Genomic DNA, 23,980 nt, shown 5'->3' with positions numbered 1-23,980 from the left:
TGTTTCCCCATGTTTTTCAACACATTAACCCATCCTTAAAAAGAAAAAGAAAAGAGCATCTGTTCCAATTTTGTTCCTTTGCTGGGACGTGCAACCTGCTAACAATTTCTAATCTCGTAAACGATTCAGATTAGTTTCCGATCCGAATTCTCCTTCCGTTTCTTATCCCGTTAGCATTGTAAATAGATGAGTGGGCTCCCCCTAATGCTGGCAGCTTGGAAAGACTCCAAAAACACATGCAAATAAGACCTCGGCGCTCCTTGCTGATTGGCTATGGCGGGACAGTGCCCGATTCCACCGCTGCCTTTATTCTCTAGGCTGGGGATTTCGAGTCATGCAGTTTGCCTGAAATCAGTAACAAGAGGACCAGCTTCCCTGCAATTGGTTAGGCCTGTTTTTTTCTTTCTTCTTTCCTCTTCTTTTTGTAGCTTTCGGCTTGGCTAAGTAGACCACCATGACCATCAGACGCATAGATCAAGGGCAGCGTTACAGGCCAAGAATGGCATTCCTGAAAAAGGTAACTTGTTATTATTTTAAGAGTCTACCTGAGAAATAGATGAACTGGCTAGTGCAGGAACCCTGAACACATCTGGGAAACATCTGCCCTCTGGCCAGCATTGTATATCACAAAGATTTTTGCATGCAAACAATAGGCATGTTATCCGGATTCAGAATTAATTATTTTCCAAGGACCATATGATTCCATTAGTGGAGTATTTTAAAAAGAATCTTTGCTTGCTGTTTTCCCCAGCCCTTTTGCTACAGAGCAAATAAAGACAAATACCCTTGTTTTTGGAAGTCACTGGATGAAAGCAACCTGTTACACACAGTTTGTTTGCGCATGGGAACAGCAATAGCTGCTTGAAATAAAACTGAGCAGCTGTAAGCATTATGGATATATCATTATTTTTTATATTAAAAAATAGCTCTTATTATTTTACCTCATTCGTAAGGCTACAATTTCTTGCATGGAGGGTATTTTTTTGCTTTGATGGCCATTAATATTTTAATTTTGAGGGATAAAAGCCCATTACCCTGGGTTTGCAGCCCTAATTCAGCACTGAACTGCAACCCGGTTAATTTCACGTCCCCCTCCAAGCGTTATTCATTGCTGCAGTTCCATCCTAACCCCATGTAGACCCACATGTTTTTATGCTGCTGTTATTAATCTAGAGTATCTACGACCCCCTGGTGCTTTACTCCCAGCCTTCCACATAGATTTGGAATCCTATTTATTTAGATAATTTATGACTGCTTAACATTTTTAGGAAAAAACCCCAACAACTCTAAGCAGCTAACAGATTGGTCTACATCACATAATCCATTATCCATTATTTGATTTTGGAGAAGGGAGCCAACCTCATTTGCATTCATTTACCTCACTCATAAACGTGCAGAGGAAAGGATGAGAAAAACCCACCTTTTTTTATCAACCTTTTTTGGAGGTAAATGACAGTACAATCTTAACCATATCTGCTCGGAAGTAAGTCCTATTGAATTCACTGGGACTTACTCCCGGGTAAGTGGGGTTTAGACTGCCACCTAAGCCATTTATTTGAGTAAATATACTTGACATTTATGGTGTCTTTCCGCCCCCTCAAAAGACGCTGCAAGCTGTTTTCTCTGCCTGTTCATAATTTACTTTAAAGTGGGTGTATATATGCCTTTATAATAGTTTAAGCCTTACAGACAGCATGTTGACAAATAACTATGTTTGGGATTAACTACCTCATTCTTTTCCCCAAAGCATCTATATAAAAGCATTTTATTAGCACCAATATGTGAAAAGAGTTTAAGCAGGCAAGGTATTAGCCCAGCTTTTCTCCCCTGAACGTTCCTGCCTTTCTTGTCTGTGGCTTATCCTGCTGAATAGAATTAGCTGACTTCCCAGTGATATGGACAGCTGCCCATTTCTGGTGTGTGTGTGAGAGATTGTGTGCGCACACACTATGGCACAACATAGGAACACATTCACATCTAAGCTGTTTTAGCTGAGTATCAAATATAGGAGGCAGCGACAGGATTACAAGCAAAAAAGAAAAGAGATGAGAGGGAGTGTGAATTTATTTTGTGTCACAATATTTGTCATACATCACCAGCACTTGTACTTTTCATGCTCAAAGCGGGATACCACAATGTTTTCCTTTGGAACTGTTTGTTCCTAGAGCCTGTCAAGATTTATTTAAAAGAGCAATTGGGCCATGTTCTGTTTTGATTTACATGCTTGCAAATTCCACAGAAGGCAAGGAGATCAACTCCGGGAGGAACAAAAGATCAGTTTAGGAATTACATTTTCCTTATATTAAGACAGCTGGCGTAGCTCAGTCGTTAGAGCATGAGAGCCCAATGTTGGGCAAAGTATTCCCGCATTTCAGGGGGTTGGACTAGATGACCCTTGTGGTCTCTTCCAACTCTATAAATTCCATGATTCTACCAGAATATGCCTGTACTTAAACCAAAACACACACAGAGATCTTTTTTTTTTTTGCCACAGATTATAATAAATTATCCTCATATTCAAAACAAAACAAATTCCTTCCAGTAGCACATTAAAGACCAACTAAGTAAGGTGCTACTGGAAGGAATTTGTTTTGTTTTGACTATGGCAGACCAACACGGCTACCTATCTGTATCCTCATATTGTTCACTTGTCATAAAGCACAAGATGAAACTGGATCCAGTTTATAAAAAATGCCCACAGGTAGTAAAGATGGGATAGTAATGATCATGTCCGCATATTTGTGTCTTCATCTTGCCTTCCTCTAATATTTAAAAAGAAGTTGCAGGGCTCACCCCTCTCCCTTTTGAGCCTTACTGCAACAACCTAAGTCCATTGTCTTCCGTTACTTGTTTCTAAAATTTAAAAAGCAATTCCCATTGATGCCTGTGGGAAGCTTTGAGGAAAACGGGGCCTCTTGCGAGATGCTACTGCATACTTCATACCTGAGAATTTGGTCTAAAACTCAAGACACCTGTGGCCAACACTCTGCTGAAGTTAAGCAGGTCCGGGCCTAGTCAGTACCTGGATGGTACTGAGAACCATGCTGCCTTGGGCCCCATAATGCAATGAAGGTTAAATTATACTGCAGTGGTGTTGCTGACCTTTGTCTTCTCAGAATAAGCCAGCCTCTTTCAGTTCATTGGGGCTTACTCTCAGGTAAGCAGACATTAGAAGATTGCAGCTGCAAATGACTGTCCCAAACCAGTCAGTCATGTGCTCCTCTTAGGTAGAGAGTCAACAAGGGATGGATTGACAGGATTTGTAGATCGATATCTCAATAACAATAGAAAGATGCCGAAAGCTCAATGGGGGAGGGCTATTGTGTGAACCTTGTTATATAATACATTATATAGGGCATCTGGCAAACCTGGAACAAGGTGACACAATGTAACATAGGGCTGTTATATGTTCAGAATTTCTTGGATGTAGCCAGGGTTTGTCCTTCGAAAATGGTGTCCAGGCAGAATTTTCTGAAAGTGGTTAAAACGTCTGGGAAAACCTGGGCATATGTTAGCACATATTGGAAGTGTTGATTTTTTGGCGATTTCCCTAAAAAATAGGTTAAAAACTTCATTTTTTGTTGAGATTTTTTTTGGGGGGGGGGAGCGCAACAAACAAACTTCAACAACTTTTGTGTCCGGATTTTCACTTTTTGAAATACGGCAACCCTATGTAGCATAAAGATACTGAGAGAGCAGTAAAAGCAGGTAAGGGAAGGCTTGGGACATCTTTTGACACACCAAGCTGAATGAGAGGTAAAGGACCCCTGGACAGTTAAGTCCAGTCAAAGGCGACTATGGGGCTGTGGCGCTCATCACACTTTCGGGCCGAGGGAGCTGGCGTTTGTCCACAAACAGCTTTCCGGGTCATGTGGCCAGCATGACTAAACTGCCTCTGGTGCAATGGGACACCGTGACGACTGCCAGAGTGCATGGAAATGCCGTTTACCTTCCCGCCACAGTGGTACCTATTTATCTACTTGCACTGGTGTGCTTTCAAACTGCTAGGTTGGCAGGAGCTGGGACAGAGCAACGGGAGCTCACCCCGTCGCAGGGATTCAAACCGCCGAACTTCCGATCGGCAAGCCCAAGAGGTTCAGTGGTTTAGACCACAGCCCCACCCACATCTGGGAGGTACTAAGGTATGGCAACATTGATGTTTTTGCTGCCTGCCCATGACCACAAGGATAAGACTGTTAAGTATACAGTACCCTTATTCCTTCAGTTAAGTTTTCAGTCAGAAACCTATTTCAAGGCATGCCTGCCGTATTTCCTGCTGCTACCCCTCAAGTTTCTTATTCAGTGTTTAGCACATCAGTAGATCCAGGGCCTTGTTGGTACTGGCCCATGGTCCTTCACATCAGAGGGCACACACACAGCCTCCCTCACGCACTTGTACAATATGTGCTGGGGTCCTAGAGCTGCACCAGATAGCTCCACCGCTTGCTAGCCTCATCTTCCGGATAGACAGATCTGTTAATTTTGGTTTGTCACACAGCTCAGCGCAAGGATGCCAGCCTAGGAAGTTTGGAGGTTCCTCTGCTCTCTCACATGCAGATTCCACAGTGGAAGCTGAGTCGCACCCTGATACTTTCAACAATTTCCATTAATATATGTGCTTTCATACAATTTAATTTGTTTAAAGAACCACACTGCAAAATTTGGAGAAGTGTGAATTTCAAAAGATAGCCTTGTTTCGATTTGCTATATTATTTCAGGAAGTGCGAATGAGGTAGGCTTGCGTTGAAACACAAACTGAATTGAATTCCTCCCCATTCCTTCCTCGACTGCTATGCAAACTAGCCCTTCTGGGCATTGGTTGGCCTGCCAGCATGGCTAGCAATTTTTAATATATCGGAACTCTTAATAAGCAGCCACTTTCCTTCTCAGATGAGGGAAAAGGCCTGCTGCGTTCTCATCAGCAAAAGGCATGGTTTGTGGCTGAGTCAGTACAGCAGCACCTAATGAAAGCTTCCTACCCAATCTCCCTTGTTCACTTTGATATATATTATATTTCTTAAATGACAAGAGGGCACTCGGCGGGAAGAGGGAAGTGACAAGCCTCTGGAGTTATTTGCTCATTACAAAAACAGTATGCCCTGCACCATCCGACTGATGCGAGTTTTCTGAACACACTGTTTGCTCTTTACAGAGGCAAGTACATAGGGATGAGGCAGCAGTAGGGATGTGTTTGTGTATGTTAAGAACCTGCGGGCTCAAAACAGCACAGCCTGACAAATTACTTTGGCCAAAGACCTAGAGGGGCTTGGGAGATTCGTTTTGTTTTGAACACAGTGAGACTTGCAGCAAGATTCTGATTTTTACTGAAGATTCTACGGAACGTTTCTGACTTCTTCCTATTGTTCAGGGGAATTAAGTTAGGCAAATGCATGAAAATCTGGTCTGCGACACTGGAAGGCTTGGGCGCGTATGTACTTGGCCATTCTTTGAATCCTTGAAAGGACTTGTTCGCATATATATATTATGATTTCTGCAAGAAACATCGGGGTTTCCTGCAGCAAACACAAATGGCGGATAGCATACATGTGTCTGGGATCCATAGATGTATTACTAGTGCTTTTTGATGCAGTTATTTGGGTGTGAATAGATGTGTTGAGACGTAACCTCCACATGCCAGGTCCTTGCCACATGCATTCTGGGTTATATTCAAGTGAATGAAAGGTGAACAGGATGGAACCGTCTTTGGTGGCATCAGTAGATATTGGGAATGTCATTGTTCTTTCTTGACTTACCGTACCTTTCACATTTGAAAAAAGTGCACTATGCTCCAGGCTCTAAGCAATCCATTTTATTCCACTGTGACCAGAGGCTTCTTGATCAAATGGAAGAGATGCGAGCAGCATTACCACTTTCCTGTAACTTCTCCAACTGCAGGACATACTTTTTTATCCCTCCCATAGACAATAAAGTTTTTTAAGGAGAAGGACATACTGTATTTCCAAATTATTGTGGGTTTTAGGTCAGTACTTTCAAATCAGGAGACAATTTCTCCAGCCCCATGTGTTGTGCAGGTGTGCAGTCTTCATGTCCAAAAATGAGACGTATTTGCCCCTTTCTCACAGAGGTTGAATGTTCCTGCAGTTACTCCTGCACAGCGGCTTTATTTTAACAAGACAAGGGGCAGAAGTCCTTATCCCATCCTGCATGTGCTTCAACTCTCCATACTGAGCTGGGACAGGCCCTATGATCTCTTATGAATATATTGTTGATTGTAGAGTTCTTTTACCCCCACCTTTTGTCTTGCATCAGGCTAGAACAACAGGCAGATGCCCTTTTGTTTTCCCCTTCTGCTAGGAAGAAGGAAAAGGGAAAATACAAATGTGTGACATGTAAGTCATGAGTCACACAGTGGCACCATTTTACAGCTCAGCACACCTTCAGTACCAGCAAGAGGAGCAGATCAGCCTGCCTTGTCTACTGAGTGCTTTGCCAGAACAGGTAGAGCAACATTCTGGCTCCTGCTCTCAGGTGCCCTTGTCTCCTCCTCCTCCCCACCACACTTCCATTTGAATCCCCTTTCTGTTCCTCATACCAGTGGCTGCCGTTTGCTTTCCAGGGACAGCAGACACATGTTAACAGCAAGAGCTTGTGACTGACACACAGTTCTCCTCCGTAGTCAATGTCAACCGAGGTTGCAGTTGTCTTGGTCCGCACATGCAAGTGGTCAGCTGGTTTGGTGAACGTGAATGTGGCAGTACTCCTTTTCCTCTCCCCCCACTATCTGTGGGTCATAAGAAAAGAAGAAAGACTTGTTACACCTTAGGCCAAGGGTAGCCAACTGCACAGGTGCTGTTGGACCACAACTCCCATAATCCCAGGACTTTGGCCATACTGAAGGGACTGATGGGTGTTGAACAACATTTGTATTGGCACTATGTTGGTTACCCCTGCCTTAAGCTTTCTCCTTTTGCTTTGCCTTTTGCAGCCACCTGGATTATTAATTTCTGCCTGCTTTGTTTATTTGTTTCTTATGATTAGGGATGGGCAGCCACCCACCTGATTGGGTCCCAAACATGTTGGGTTGCTCAAGTTGAATAGTAAAAATAAAAAAAAAACCCTCAATAAAGTTTTTAACTATGTTGATGAATCTCAGCCGTGCCTAGCAATGGACTTTGAGGCCGGAATTTCAAAGAATACAGTGGTGCCCCGCAAGACGAATGCCTCGCAAGATGAAAAACTCGCTAGACGAAAGAGTTTTCCGTTTTTTGAGGTGCTTCGCAAGACGAATTTCCCTATGGGCTTGCTTCGCAAGACGAAACGTCTTGCGAGTTCTTGCGAGTTTGTTTCCTTTTTCTTAAAGCCGCTAAGCCGCTAAGCCGTTAATAGCTGCTAAGCCGCTAATAGCCGTGCTTCGCAAGACGAAAACACCGCAAGACGAAGAGACTCACGGAACGGATTAATTTCGTCTTGCGAGGCACCACTGTACTTGAGCAACCCAGTTCTTCCTTATTTCCTTCTCTCCTCTTCCATGCTGTTCTCTATCTTCCCCAAGAACATCATAATCCCATTTGAAATGTGGGGTGGGAATGGGAAGCAGGAGAGCAGGATGAGCTCTGGCAGGTAAGAGTACCTGACCGCTAATGTAATGCATTCCTAGTGAGAAGTATGTGTATTATAAGTACCGTATTTTTCGCTCTATAAGACACACCCGACCATAAGACGCACCTAGTTTTTAGAGGAGGAAAACAAGAAAAAAATATTGTGAATCTTTTATTTCTGTAGAGCCTCTTTTCAAAGGCTTGATTTTGCAAGTGAACAGTAGAAGCATTTTAACAGGCATTAGTGCTTGGATTTCATTCTCTCACAGAAAGCCCCAGAAAAAAAAGGGACCATCTGGCCATTTGGAGAGACAGAGACACATGGTTTGGGCAGTGATGGAATCCAAGACTGACTGAAGAGGGAAAACAAGAATAATGTTCTCCTGTCTGTTTGTCAAGTTGCTCAGGGGGTTAAACAACAACACACAACAACCTCAGAACAACCCAGTGAGGTTAAGGTGGCCCTCTCTGCGTGGCGCCTGTCCAGCGAAGCAGGAGGAGAAACAGAGCCCCTTCTCCCTGCACAGAGAGGGAGAGCTGTGCAGCACCATTCGCTCCATAAGACGCACACACATTTCCCCTTATTTTTCAGTGTGTCTTATGGAGCGAAAAATACGCTAGTAGCTGTCACTGGAATGCTTTGACCACCAAATGCAACAACAAGCATCATGGGACACACGAAATACTAATTTGGTTTTTCTGTAATAGAATAACACCACTGGAATAGCTATGAAATTGATGGGATATTGGAAGAGAAAGTAAGGCCGACCAAACTTCTTGACTCTCTTGATTTTGTTTTGCATGCTTGACACATTCCTCCTGTTTTGCTTAACATGCACCTGCTCCAATTTGCAGCTGGAAGTTCTGTTGGTGGAGATGCAGGACCCAAGTTCTGGCATCAAAACGCACGCTCAGAAGGTCACAGTCGTCGATATTCCGCATGCAATGACTGGTAAGTCTGACAGTAGTGGCTACAAAGTGCAACAAAAACCATTTACCCCCTTTTGTATAAAATAATCCAACAGTCAAAATTACTTTTCTGGTGCTGGGAGGACAGTCACAACAGCAGCACAGTCCTTCAGCCGCAAGGGGACTGCCATCCTGACACTGCGAAAGAAGACAATTTATGATAAGGAATGTTTGTGCTGTCATGGGATCACAAAATTGGGAGCAAAATATCCAACCTACCCCTATGCCTGTAAATTACAGCAGTCCTTCCCTCAGAACACACTGAATCGGAAATAGGCAGGTAGCGGTAGTGCTTTGAAGTTGCGAGCCTGTCATTACTGTCTACTGAGTGTGCTACAACAACAATTGTACTCTGGTGCCTGCCAGCTATGTTCACACAAGGCAACCCTGCAAACATACTCTAAGCACCTCCTTGTGGATTGTTATTATTATTATTATTTTTAAAAAGCAAGCTCCAGAGCATGTTGTAAATACTTTACTACCATTTTGCCCTTGCCATCTGTACCAAACCCTCTTCACTGAAGACAAAGGTGTCCTGGAAGTCAGTTGAAATTAGCAGGTAGAACTGGAAGGGGAAGTTATGGTTCACAGAAGTTCCTTTGTGCCTTTATGAGGCAGAGGTGTACCTAGGCTCCTTTGTGCCCTTGGCAAGGAGCAGTATTTGTGCCTGCCCCCCTCCCTTGTGTTTGTCTGCTGAGGCGCCCAGAGGAGATGTGTGCCTCACCTGGTTACCCAGAGCAGCTGAAGAGTGGCCCAGCGAGCACTTGGGTAGATGGGTGGGTGAAATCCTAGCCACTACAAGCCAAGAGTGGAGAGGCATGATTTCTGCGCTCTCCTGGGCCTGCGTCCTTGGCAGGGGGTCAGCCCTGACCCACCCCTAGGTATGCCCCTGTTATGAGGAGCATTGGTGTGATCTTTCTAATGAAGGAACTAAACTGCAGAGCATCGCCAAGTGCATTGTGGTTGAATTCAGTGGAAAACCAGAACCACACAAAGGTGCTTAAAAGCTCAGTCCAAGGGGTAGATTCACAGAAGAAAATAGAACTTGTTCGTTTCTTTTTAGCTAGGACCACTCGGGTGCTGATTGTATGACGAGTTCCACCATTCCCTAGTAATATTCCAATAAGTTCAGGAGACCAGCTCTTAACCCACCGATTGTTCCTTGAAATGTTCCAAGGCACTGAGAGAAAGTGCAGCCCCTGCCTGTCCCACACTGTTTCTTTGCCAATCTGATGATTGCTATAGCCAGCAGATTTTAATTTTGCTCCACAACAGACAGAGGAGAGGAGTGGGTCATGTTCACCAGCTGCATTCTGTCATTGTGTCTTAGAATATTTAAAGGCATAGGCTTAGTCTCTCAGTGAAGAACCGGCAGCCCTGTAGGAACCTGTTTTAGTGAGTTTGCCAAATGAGCATGGACTCACCCGGAACAATTGTTGACTTATTCAAAAGAATGAGGTTGATTTTTAACTTCGCTACAAGGTGTGTACAGAAAGTTGCCCTGAGGTTGGGGAAAACAGTTCTGTGAAATTTTCCAAGACCATGCTCTGTCTGGCCACAAGCTGAACACTAAATTTGTTAAAACTGGTTTTGACTGGTATTTATATCGACTTTATTGCTGTTTTGTTTGCTTTGTTTCCCCTCCCTAATATTGCTGATAGCAATAATATGGGTGTTGCTATTATTATTGCTAGTTGCCTTGAGTGTTATTCAACAAAAGATGGAACAAATTTTTGACTAATGAATAACAAGCACCTGAGAGATTTATGTCAAACGCCAGGAATGGAGAGATGACTTGAGAAATGTATACTTCTGAGACAAAGCCAGCCTCTTCTTGGTTGATAGTATCGCTAAAGTCAACAGAATGACTTAAGAGTGCTGAAACGTACATTGCAGCTGTTTGCACTAAGCCAAACCTTGGTTTAGCATGGCATGGGAGTTAAAGAACTGGGGAGAAGCAAAGCAACTGTGCGTTCCTCTCCAGGAGACTGGATATCAGTGCAGTCTTGGTACACCATAGTTTGACTGGCTGTGTCATGTGAACCAGGACTCACTCACTCACTCACTCACTCACTCACTCTATCTATCTATCTATCTATCTATCTATCTATCTATCTATCTATCTATTTGATATATTTGTATGTTGCACTGTGGTTAAAAAATTCCAGGGCAGTTTGCATATTAAACAAATAGAATCCAATCTAGGTAGTCAGCATTCACATGAGAATATCAACACTCACCAAACTTTTAACATCTCCTGTTGTCAGCATCGCCCTTGAGCCAGTGTACCAACTGGACTCATGCACTACAGCCCCGACTGGGCTAGGCGAGCTGGGTAGCACTGCCAGAGACCTCCTTTCCCACAGGAACAGGTCACAGTGCTGTGGACTCACAGCTTGGAGCTGAGAGCACCGGATTCACTGTCTCAATTATACAGTCGTTGCGCAGCAGCGTTTTGCAGAGTCTTGCAGAGTATAAACCACTCGGAGAGCAGCTCTGTAGAATATCTTCCTTTTATTCTATTGCTACAGCTATAATACAAAACTATATACAGAGCTACAAATTCTAAGCATAAATCAATGCTATACTCTGAGTGCCTGCAGCTGCTCTTAGCAGCAATCTTATCTATAAACACGATCTCTTGCACTCTCTCCCCGACACACTGACTGACTCTCTCTCTCACACAGAGACTGACTCACTCACTTGACTAATTAAGTAGAGAGCAGTACATTGCTCCTCCTCTCTGTAGAGTCAGCAGAGACCTCAGGAGATTCTTGGATATGGGAGGGGTGAAATCTCCTCACCTATAACAGTATAAAACCAGTCTCGTCTCTGACTGAGGCAACAGGAAAATGGGGTACTTTCTATTTTGAAATCATAGCTGCCTTTCTCTGGATGTTAAACATCTGTACAGTCCTGCTAACACTGCATTTTTATTGGTTTGATGCTGATAATTGAGAAGGTTTCTGGGAGTTAGCAGCTGATCGTAAGGCTTCCAACAAGTAGGGGTACAGTTTTTAATGTTTTCCCCAATCTCTGCAGCTCCAGCTCCTGAAATCAGCTTCAGAAGGTTGGGGAACTCTCCAGAGCATGTTTACGGTGCATTGCACATTTGTTTGGTTTCTGTGTGTGCGTGCAGGGTAGAGTGGGGAATAACTGAAAATTTCTTTCTTATTGTTATTAACTAAGTTTCCATGCTGCTCTTCAGCCGAGGACCACAGGGTGGTTTGCAAAATAAGGACCCAAAATTGCATACCATAGTAACAAATGAAAACAATACCCCGCAGTTTTAAAGGCCATAGATTGTTTCATTGCCCAATGGCACCTAAGAACATATGCAATGAAGGAAACCTTATTACTGCAGTGCATTGCACAAGGGGCTGCCTTTGAAGATGGTTCAGAAACTGCAGCTAGTGCAGAGTTTGTTGGCCAGATTGTTGATCAGAGGTAGGTCTGAGCATATAGCTCCGTTTTTAGCATAGCTGCACTGGCTGCTGATCATCTCCCAGGCTCAATTTAAAGTGTTGTTTTTGAGCTATAAACCCCTATGAGGATCAGGACCCGAATACCTTAGGATCTGCCGCTCTACTCAGACCCTGTGTTTGTCATCTGAGTCCCTACTTGATGTGCCCCACTGAGGGAGGTCTGGAGGGTGTCAACACAAGAATGGGCCTTTTCATTGGCGGCTCTCGAATAGTTGAATGTATGTGTTTCAACGATGCTCCTGGCACTATCATTATCAGGTAAAGATATTCCTGTTCACCCAAGAGTTTGGCTCTTAGGGTAAGATTTCCCCCCTTTATGTTATTGCAGGATGAGCATTTTTAGTCAATAATGTTTAATATCATTTGGATGCATTTTATTTTACACACTGGACAGTGGTACCTTGGGTTACATACGCTTCAGGTTACATACACTTCAGGTTACAGACTCTGCTAACCCAGAAGTAGTGCTTCAGGTTAAGAATTTTGCTTCAGGATGAGAACAGAAATCGTACTCCGGCGACGCGGCGGCAGCAGGAGGCCACATTAGCTAAAGTGGTGCTTCAGGTTAAGAACAGTTTCAGGTTAAGTACGGACCTCCGGAACGAATTAAGTACTTAACCCGAGGTACCACTGTATATGGGTTTTTTTATCATAAGCTGCTTTGAGGTACTTTACAGAGTAAGCGACGAATAAATGCAGCTGAGCAACACCATTGGCTACAACTGTATGAACTTTAGAGATCTTAGGGCACAGTCTCGCCTGGAATAAACAGGAACAGCTCCACTCACGTCGTGCCAGGGATGGATGAAGTTTCCCCAGCATTCAGAAAATAAGCACCGCCTCTTTAAGGGAAAAGAACAGGTGCAAGCTGGGTTGCCTAGCACAGGTCTGCGTTACAGGCTAATCTTTTAATTTCATCTATTTCAGGAAGCAGATAGTAGGGATAAGAGCTCCTGGCTGCTTGGCAAAAGTCTCAAGTGATCAGCACAATGTCAGGAAAGGTTAACATTTTTAATCTGCATTGTGGAGGCATTTGGAGATGAAGATTAGGACATGCTCAGGGAGGGAGTGCATTCCTGAAGCCTTGCCCTATTTAAAACTTCTAGTTTTAACCTGTCCTACAGTGCAGAGTACAAAGATAGGTGGCAGAAACAGGGGTGGCCAGATTCATTCATGATATGTATTAAACTCTTCTCCCGGCTCCAATTGGTTGATATTATATTTTTTCCTGTATGTTTCTATGTATGTCCTGCTTGGCAGGGGGTTGGACTCGATGGCCCTTGTGGTCTCTTCCAACTCTATGATTCTATGATTCTATGTATATTTTTAATGCCTTTGAAACAAAGCACTCTGTGGCTTATTTATCATTTTCCTCCACCCGGTCAATTCCCCTACAGCTCACCAAAGATACCTCTGTTGAAGATGGTAATGTGTCCTTTTGTACTGGTTCCATGCCTCCTTTTATTTTGCTCCCCAAGTTACAAGCTCTGGCCTCTGAAACCTGACATCTCTCTTTGTGTTCCATTTTAATTTACAAACCACTAATTGAATTGCACAGTTCCTGGCTAGCTTGCCCTTTCTCTTTCGCGCAGGAAATAATAAGGTTCCCAATGAGTCACCTTGTCGAGAGAACACAATTCCGTTTCCCCTGATTATGATTTAGCCTTTCAGTGGCAATCCTGAATACTCTCCTTCTTTCACGAAAGTATGCAGTAAAACATATGCATTGAGAACTGGCAGGAATACGAGCTTTTAGAAAGCAGAGGTATTTAGATCATTAGAGTCATAATATTAACTCCCGAAGTGTTGTTGTTGTTTTTTAAAAAAGACCAATTTCCCCCAACCTGGTGCCCTCCAGATGTTTTGGTCTAAAACTCCTGTCAGCCCATTTGCTATGAAGGAGTTGGTGAGAGGATGAGAAGGCAGTTATTTCATCCTACAGCTTTTAGAATTTGAACAGGAAGTTCAACATCACAAGAACAGAGCATCTCCTGTCATCCTACCCCTCTCACCTCGGTTGCTGTATTGCTAAGATTTCCATGCCACCTCTGATGTCTGTAACCAAATGAACCAGAATAGTTTACTGCCCTGAAACTGCTTTGTTTCCAGATAGCTAACTTTCAACTTCAGATTCTCTGTGTTTCCATTCCCCCTACCACACCTTAATTTTAGTTCTCCACATTTTCAAATCAGTTAAAAATGACACAAAGGATTTTGAATGCTTATCAAAGAAAGGGATGTAAACTCAAATATTTATTCATTCTGCTTTTTTAAAAACAGAGCGTCATTAAAAAAAGTATGACCAACCAACCTGTGACTCAGAAACTGTGTTAGAAACTGAAATATGAAAGCTAGGAGCTAAATGGAACCTTAAACCTAGGTTATGGGTGCCGCAATGGAGTGTTTAGGCACGCTTTTTTATAACAAGAATACAAAACTGAAATTGAATGAAGTGCAGCTAAAGTCCTGTGTTCATTTTTCACGTGGTCTAGTCCTCATCTAAAGAGTGCAAAAAACAAAGCCATGCTTCCTGAAATATACTTGGAGTCGAGAGTGGATTTCGTGCTCTTTATTCAGCTCATAGTGGTGAGGAGGAATGGAAGTTCCCCCAGAATGTCTGCTTTATATACATTATTTACACAATGGGCCCCACGTGATTGGCTAATTCCAGGATTCACCTGTAGGCCAATCAGGTTGCGGATTCACTTCCATCTGGAGCTGGATTGGGTGGCTCCTGTGGACCAATAAGACTGCTGCATTCTGGATCCTATTGTTCTGGGACCAATCAGACTGCTGCATTCTGAATCCTATTGTTCTAGGGCTAATCAGGCTGCTGCATTCTGAATCCTATTGTTCTAGGACCAATCAGACTGATGCATTTTGGATCCTATTCAACTCAGTATATAACACTTCCCTTGCCCACCCCTCTAATATTCTTATGAGGGTCCCTTCTCCATTCTTCAGAGAGCGGCTGGAAGTGGGGAGGCAGAAAAAGGCCCTCCTTTTCTTCCAGCAGTGGCAGTTTTAATCTGAAATCTTGGGCGCAGTAGTGTGCCCAGAAACTGCTGCCATTAATGAAATCCCCTGTCACAAAATGCGCCTGGAACAATGGGAGTTTCGAACACTGTGCACACGGTTTCCCAGATTCTCCTGGTCCCTGTTGGAGTAGCAAGTTGAAGCCAGGCGAGAGACTAGCTAGGAGACAGACTCACTGGGAGAGTTGTGAACCACAGCTCACTCCATCAACTCTGCTGTGGCAGGACAGCTCCATCAGGCCTCCTCTCCCCTCAGCTGTCAATTGGGGGTAGCCATTCTAGCTGCATTAATGGGGGAAATAGGAAGCACGAGTCATTTCATCAGCTTTGCTGAATGCGAAGTTCCATCGAGTATCTCCTTCCCCAGAACTGTGCCAGCTGGTCATCATAGGGACATCTGGTGTAAGAAATTGGTGGCCAAGCTTTGATTTTGATTTTTCTTTCTTTCCTTACTGTCCCTTGTGTGTCAAGGTTGTCCGCTTTTCAATGGGCGGCGTTGCGGGTGGGCATCGGTCCCGCAGTGATCTGGCTGGGGGCGGAGGCCAACGCTATCTGGCCGCTGTCCAATCAGCACTGGCTGCGGCAAAACTTAAACCACGGTGCGGCTGTGGGACAGCCCTCTCGCGCCCTTCGCCGGATTTCCCACCCACCCGCCCTCTTTTTATGCTTTGCTATGACACCGCCTTGCTATGGACAAATGTTTGCCCTTCTGAAACAAATCAATAAGATATCAAATACAAAGAGAAGTGAAAGTGGGACGAGCGTACGTACACGTGGCTACAAGTGACTGTCACTTTTTCAACCCACGTTTGAAACCTATCTGGAAAAAAACCAAGCTGTTACCCATTTCCAGTCTGACAAGTCTCTTGTAGTGGCTGAGGATGGGAGTTGCAGGTCTGGATCTGCATTTTCCTCAGGGGCGGGGGGGGGGGGGGGCTTTCTAGATGAGAGGCGGTTCCTGTAAGCAGGTCGCGGAGGTCAGAATGTGAAGTTTTGTGGTTTTTTGTTGTTGTTGTTTTTCTTCTTCAACAAATTCAGTCTAGTTCAGTCTAAAAATACACTGCAGTTGTGTACAACCTGGGCATGAATCAATAGATATCGAAAGTAAAATTACACATGAACTTCTCTCTTTACACTCACACGGACATAATACTCTTAAACACAGGAGGAGGGCTGCAAACAGGTACAATGGCAGCTTAATGCCAACATTCTAAAACAGTTCTGAAGACCCAAACTTGCCTTGGATTTCTTACCTAAATTACATCAGCTATTTTTATTTTTATTATTATTATTATTTCTTTTAAATTAAGGCAATGAGATGGCTACAGTTCCTAAAGTTCATTTCAGGGGAAACAAAAATATACACCTTTCTTCTTTCTGAACATTAGGGCAGCAGCATATAATGTAGAAACTTGTATTACACAAACATGCAACGCCAGGTTGATGTAAAACAAAACAAAACAAAACCCCTCCAAAAAAACAAGAATCCCCCCAAAAGACCCTAAATCCACGTTAAAAAATATCATTTGGTGTTTTCTCCTCCTCCTCCTCCTCCTCCTCCTCCTCCTCCTCCTCTTAATTACACACACAGTTTTCAGAGGGGGAAAAATAAAGCTTAAAATTGTTTTACAGTTCTGTATGTGTCTAAATCACACACTAAAAGGGTTTATAGTAACAGCAACAAAATTAGGAATCTGAATCGTCACTATTTGAGGCCATTTGGGACAAGGCACTGGTTATTTTGACTGTGCCCACATCTGTATACACTTGTGGAATTCTTTTCTCTCCCTCTTTCTCTCTCTCTCTCTCTTTTTTGAAGATTTCAGTTTTTCTGTTTATTCTGTACAACATAAAAAGGTATGACAGACTGTGGCTAACAGACATTAGCAGAAGCTGATTTTAGAGTTGACACCTCCTATTCCACTGCACTATATAAAAACTTCCAGGCTCTCTAAAATCTTGGATGGCTGCAAAAAACCCAGAAACAGGTGTTAAAATTAAGTCAGCTTTCAGCATTTTTCAGTGCATTTTGCAGAAAGGGTCAAGGTTAGGCATACAGTTCTGGTGTTTATTTTACACAGAGGAGAATGTGAAGTTTTGTTATTCCGATGATTTACACTGTCTGCTCTTGCTCTTGCTCTTGCTTTTGCTTTCCAGGTTCTGATATGCTACAGTGGCTTTTGCAGCGCCTGCAGATTACCGACGAAGGTGAGTTTTGGCGGGGAACACGGGTAGCGTTTAGTCAAGCTTCCTCCCCACCCTTTCCCTCTTCTCCCCCCCCCCAGTACGGTGGTACCTTGGTTCTCAAACGCCGAAAACCTGGAAGTAAATGTTCCGGTTTTTGAATGTTTTTTGGAAGCCGAATATCTGATGCGGCTGTTGGCTATTGTTTCCAGGAAACCTGCACCAATCAGAAGCTGCGCCTTGGTTTTCAAACATTTTGGAAGTCATACTGATTTCCAGAACAGATTAAGTTTGGCGCTTTTGTTTTTGCTATTTATTTTGCGTTTTCGTTTTTGATTCTTTTTCGGTTAATTCGTTTTTGCGACTGTGTGGAAACCAGTTCAGCTACTGATTGATTGATTGATTGATTGTGTGACTGCGGAAATGGATAAAAGCCCCCCCCCCATCCAAACAATGACTATCATCAGTGCAGGGAAGATAAAATAATTTTAATTTTTATCATCTACAATACTGTCTTATTTATTGAATAGTACAGTACATTGATTATTGCTTTCATTTTATGGATTGATGGTCTCGTTAGATAGTAAAATTCATGTTAAATTGCTGTTCTAGGGGTTGTTTTTAAAAGTCTAGAATGGATTAATCCATTTTGCATTACTTTCTATGGGAAAAGGGGCCTTGGTTTTGGAACGCTTTAGTTTTGGAACAGACTTCTGGAACGGATTAAGTTTGAGAACCAGGGGTACCACTGTATTTGAATTCTTGTCTTTTTAATAGCTGATTGTTTTTGCATGTTTGGCTATGCTCTGTGTGCGCCAGTGAAGGCAGCTGATATCTTTATTTTTTAGAGGCACTCAATTTGGGAAGTATGATTATCAGGTACGGCTACATCTATCCTCTTCAGGATTCGAAGAATCTGAATCTCAGACCAGACAGCAGCCTCTACAGGTTTCAGGTGAGCAGAGCAGTGAGCCACAAGCAGAAGAAATGGAAGCCTGCTAAGGTCTTTTTGACTTTTCACATAAACCTCATTCACATATCAGGTTAAAACCTTTTTCAACTCAAGGTTCACATTGCTTCATAGACAACTGCACTGGGGCTGCAACCCAGAGGAACCGGGACTCGAGCTGCAGAGGGAACTCTTTACATTTCTACAGTCAGCAGTGCTCCAGCCATGCAAAAAATGGACTCTCCATCCTAGCAAGGCCTTATCCCAGTTCAAAACACTTGAGCCCAAGGGAGGGGTGTGGCCTAGGAAGAAGGGGCATGGCCTGGGAGAGAGAGAGACTGTTGCATGTGGCCTGGAAGGCCCACTTGGCCTCTGGGCCTGAGGTTCACCACCCTTCCATGAAATCAAGGATAAAATTAACAATGGTTAAATGTGAAAGAGCAGCATGCTAATTCTTGTTGCTGAAATTGTGGGCGCTTTGTTCTTACCCGAAGGGACGTGGGTGGCACTGTGGGTTAAACCACAGAGCCTAGGACTTGCTGATCAGAAGGTCGGCGGTTCGAATCTCTGTGATGGGGTGAGCTCCCTGCTCCTTCTAACCCAGCAGTTTGAAAGCACACCAGTGCAAGTAGATAAATAGGTACCACTCCAGCAGGAAGGTAAATGGCATTTCCGTGTGCTGCTCTGGTTCACCAGAAGCGGCTTAGTCATGCTGGCCACATGACCCGGAAGCTGTACGCCGGCTTCCTCGGCCAATAAAGTGAAATGAGTGCCGCAACCCAGAGTCGGCCACGACTGGACCTAATGGTCAGGGGTTCCTTTAGCTTTTACCCAGCTCCAACTGGTACCACTCTAGGGAGGAAATAAGCCAAAGCAAGGGTGCCAACGGGAATAAAATGGGGGGGGCAGGTAAGCCCCACCCCACATAATCAATTACAAAACGCCCACACCATTTGAATGGAATGCCCATCAACTTTGAGGGGTGCCTGCCCTCCCCCAATATTTTATTGGGGGGGGGCAAAGGGACCTCAGCCCATAGGAGTTGGCTCCTGTGAGTCGTAGTCTGGTTTGGCATCTTTACTGAACCGGGACTCGTTTTCACCAAACCACGAGTGGTAAGCCAGGAACAAACCTTGGCTTCAGATTGTGGTTCATTTGAAGAGAAACCACAAGCCTGGATTTGGATGTAATGAAAAGCCAGAGTATTACTTGATTCTTCCCTAGTGCTGTAGCATGTGGGATGGGGGTCACAAACAGGGACCTTTCAAGTAACATCCATCTGCATGCTCCATGTTCATGTTAAGCGATGCTTTTATTTTAACGATGGTTTAATAGGATAGGTGAAGTGGGCCACAGACGTTAAGACTTCTTTAAAGCCTTTGGCAATTCATTCCTGCATGAGTTCGCTCTTAACTCTGAGAAGCTTCTCACAGTCCTTTCAATCTGTGACTTTGCCTTATCTTTCACCTCGGTCCTTCTTTGTCAGCCTTTAGGAAACGTTGAAAGATGTCCTTATTTGGAAGACTTTTTCAGTGGCTTCATCGTGCTACATTTAGCTTTTTAAAATGTTTTAACTAGATTGTTTTAATGTTAGCAGGTGCGCAGCTCAAATAACTGCGTAGGGGTGCTGTAGAGGAAGGGTACAGCTGTAATTTTACTGTTCATTATTTTTATACTGTGATCTGTGTACATGTCTGTTTACAAAGAGTGGGTATGATGGGTTCCTCCCCTCAGGGGTTCAGCAACCTAAAAATACACACAAGGAAAATTATTCTCTTCTTCGTTGGGTCCCTTTCCCGGCTGTGCTGCACTCTGAGGGCAGTTTTTGTTAACTCAGCAAGGCCCCAGCACTAAGTTAGCCACAGGACATCATTTTTATTGCAATTTGCTTCAGTGTCCCCCTTTAAATGAATTTATTACTGATCTCCCTTTCTCCCTCTAGGTCTCCCTTTCTGCACCACTGCAGGCCTCACTCACCTTCTCTTTTAATCATGCAGCCTTCTGCCTCTGTACCCATCCTTACTTCTTTCACATTTTACCACCAGAAGTTGGCATCCCATAGCACTCTTGTTTTTGCTTTGAAATAATTTTTATTTGATTTTACAAGTGCAAAGTTATAACAATACTAAATATATGTTCATGTTTAGAGATTTCTCTGAATCTCCAGACTCACCACCATCCCCTCCCTGGGTCCTATTGTCAACATTTTCAACTGCATAATATTTCATCATCCATATTTTATATCTCTCCATATTGTCCATAGTCTTTGTTACATTACAAGTGTTATTAGAATCCTCCAGTGTTTTCATTTGTTTACAGTGGTCTCCTAAATAAATATTTCCCCATAGCACTCTTGCATTGCCACAAGCCTTTCATTTCTGTCACTCATCCAACATGTCTGTTTGTCCACCCCTTTCCCCCTCTTTTCCCCTCTCTCCCTTCACACCGTAGTGCTCACCAAGCCCAAGCAGAGCTTGACTGAGGCCCTGGGTAGGAGTCGTTTTAGAATAAAGTTATAAACACAAACAAAAAAGCACCTGGTTCCTTGCAGGACCCCCTGGCTGGCTTTGGCCTCCTAGGCCCAGGACAAGTGTACATTTGGGACCCGCACCCGTATGGTCTGATGCTCGGTCTCTACCCCTATCTTGGTTACTTCCTCTTTCCCCATCTTACTGGGTCCTCGGTTGCTCCCTTTTCCTTCCTCCAGTTCCCGTTTTTCTCTGCTTCTCTTTATTGTTCCCCCACTCCACCCCATATGTACTTCTCCTCACTGAATTTGTCAGCAACAGTACACAAAAACTCTCATTTTTAACTCCCTGACAGAATCTGTCAGAGACCTGTGGCCTGGGAAGCTGGCAACAATCCAGGCGAAGAGGAAGCAATGGCAATGTAGTGACATAGCACCCTCCCATCCCCCCCCCCCCGTCTCTCTCACATACATACACAGGAAGGGTGTAGAGATGTTGGAAAATTCTGGTGAATGGAGGAATGGAAATCGTTGATGTTCACTTACCCATCTCATTTCCTGGACAGACGTCAATTCGGCGAATTTGATTTGCATTCACTGTTGTTGTTATTTTCAGTCTGCAGCTGATAGTCTCCTATGGATAACTCTCTCCAGTTGCATTGTGTTTCCTTTGCATTGAAAGGAATGGTGTGGAATAACATGATAATTACGTGATTAATTGTGCAAAATTTCGCTATAGCAGACAGTGTGACCGAATAACATGGTTTTACGAAATGCTGAAATGCAGTGGAATGGAAGCAGCACTGCACATGACAAATATGGGTCGGAACGGAAACCAATGCCTTCTTACATCCCTAGTTGGGTGGAGCTTACCTATTTGGACCGGAAAGTGGGAAGGGGCCATGAACAATCATTTAAAAACCTCACAGTGGTGTTCACATAGGGAGAGAGCTGTAGCTTCAACATCTCTCCAGTGAAAGTTACTATTCTAAGTGTTGTTAATATTTGTATAACCACCCTTCATTTGCAGATATCAGGGTGGCTCAGAGCATAAAAACACATGATAAAAACACAAAATACATATAAAAAGCAAGAACAGAAACAAAACAATAGCCCCCACCCCCAAAGATTGGGGGCTTGCCTCTCCCTGCCTTTTTTATTTTATTTGATTCTTTTGTTTTCCAGGCCTCATTCAGAATGGATATAAAATAGCTGAGAACATACATTTACAAAAACATGAAAAATATGCAGGGCTGCCATTCACATGCCAGCTGGTAGAATGATTTAGATAATTTAGTTAAAGAATCAATTGATAACCTGGGTCTTAGTTTTTGTGTTCTTTCTTACAGACACCGTATTTTTGGCCGACCCAGCAGTGGGCAGCAGATGATACAGACTATGGTAAGCCATAAGATCGGGGAGGTACTCTCTGCCCTTTTAGTGAAATCTTAAAGGTGTAGATCCATAGCTGTCAACTTTTCCCTTTTTTAAAAGGGAAATTCACTAATTCTGAATAGGATTCCTTGCAAGAAAAGGGAAAAGTTGACAGCTCTGTGTAAATCATGTGCACTTGGAGGAAAAGATGGAGTAAGTGTTTGTATGAACTCCAAAGATGATGTTTGTAGAAACTAATCAGTTCTAGGAAAGGTCCAGTGGTACCTTGGTTTCCTAACATCTCTGTTGACGAATATTCGGTTTATGTACGTCGTAAACCCGGAAGTAAATGCTTTGGTTTTTGAACACGCCTCAGAAGTCGAACATGCCACACGGTTTCCGCTGAGTGCAAGATCCTGAGGCCTAGCTTTCGGCTGTTGAGTCCTTGGTTTTTGAACGTTTCAGAACCCGAACTGTCTTCCGGAACGGATTACGTTCGAAAACTGAGGTACTTCACTTTGAAGACGAGGGTACCCTCTTACACTCTCATTTCAACTATCATTTTAAAAAAATGATTTAGAAAACATTCAGATACTGTGGTACCTCGGTTTAAGAACTTAATTCGTTCTGGAGGTCCGTTCTTAACCTGAAACTGTTCTTAACCTGAGGGACCACTTTAGCTAATGGGGCCTCCATTAGCTAGTACTTCAAGGTATGCATGGGATGTTCACATGTTTAAGCACCTCTTCATATGAAGGCAATCCATTCATATTGAAAACTGGCACCAAGGAGAAAGCTAGGTCAGAATCCCTTTTCCCTGACATGCTAGCTATCCACAGGTAGGGAGTTTTTAACATAGCAGAGCATTTGAATTTACAACCTTCCACCTGTAGTCTGGAGTGTAAAAGTACAGGTAAAAGCTGTGTCCCTTGATAATTCTGAACATCTTTAATTGCCTTAGGCCTGGTCAATGGTGTGGTAGCAGGTTCCTGAAACTATAGCTTCATAGACGCTGTTCCATGTGGCAAGTTGCAATGTGAAGCAGTACCTCGCACAATTCTGGCAGTGCTGAAACCACCGAAAAGAAGGATTGAAATGACATGTTAAGGCAATCCACACACAGAAAACCAAGATGCATTGATTGCATATGCAAATTGGGCCATCTGTTTCTTATACTTTTTAGAGAATGTATGTGAATTTTGTTCCTTTAAGCCTTAAATAAAGAATAAGATCATGTTTTATTAAAGAAATATTCCACAGTCTGATACACCCTTACGTGGGACTAAGTCAACTGAACTTTGGTTTAGCTCAGGGGTAGGCAACCTAAGGCCCGGGGGGCAGATGGGGCCCAATCACCTTCTCAATTCGGCCCATAGACGGTCTAGGAATCAGTGTGTTTTTACATGAGTAGAATGTGTCCTTTTATTTAAAATGCATCTCTGGGTTATTTGTGGGGCCTGCCTGGTGTTTTTACATGAGTAGAATGCACGCTTTTATTTAAAATGCATCTCTGGGTTATTTGTGGGGCACAGGAATTCGTTCTTCTTTTTTCAAAATATAGTCCGGCCCCCCACATGGTCTGAGGGATGGTGGACCCGCCCATGGCTGAAAAAGGTTGCTGACCCCTGGTTTAGCTATTAGTTTACTCAGAGTAGACCCATTGAAATGTATGGGCATTTCTAACTGAGGTCTGTTCTTTTCAGTTGGTCCATTTTGCATATAGCTTGATTGGATGCGGCCCTTACTTTTGCATAAACGTGCTACAGGATTGGACTAAACTTCTTCGGCTTAATTTGGTTTGTGGAATGTGTTATTAGAAATGTGTTAATTTGGCTCCTTAACTTGCCTTCCTCTGCACCTCACTGCCGCATGAATATGTAGCTGAGACACCAGAAATTAGCAAACTGGCTTTAACCAGACCACAAGGTTAGAATTCACAGCGGGAAAATAAGAACGGA

General features: G+C 43.5%; 1 protein-coding gene across 1 annotated transcript in view; it reads left to right on the top strand.

The window, feature by feature from the left end:
* Positions 1 to 307: 307 nt before the first annotated feature.
* RGS9 (regulator of G protein signaling 9) overlaps positions 308 to 23,980 on the top strand; it is a 69,728-nt gene continuing 46,055 nt past the window's right edge. Inside the window, exons 1-5 of the mRNA XM_081849657.1 lie at positions 308 to 517; positions 8,415 to 8,511; positions 17,206 to 17,256; positions 18,081 to 18,187; positions 21,998 to 22,049. Of these exons, the coding sequence (XP_081705783.1) occupies positions 455 to 517; positions 8,415 to 8,511; positions 17,206 to 17,256; positions 18,081 to 18,187; positions 21,998 to 22,049 (370 nt within the window). The 5' untranslated portion in view covers positions 308 to 454. The remainder of the gene's footprint in view (positions 518 to 8,414; positions 8,512 to 17,205; positions 17,257 to 18,080; positions 18,188 to 21,997; positions 22,050 to 23,980) is intronic.

This window comes from Podarcis erhardii (genome assembly GCF_964252035.2).
Source record: "Podarcis erhardii genome assembly, chromosome: 2".
Classification (NCBI taxonomy): domain Eukaryota; kingdom Metazoa; phylum Chordata; class Lepidosauria; order Squamata; family Lacertidae; genus Podarcis; species Podarcis erhardii.
Note: the sequence above shows the minus strand (reverse complement) of the source record. Positions and strands in the feature narration are given on the sequence as shown.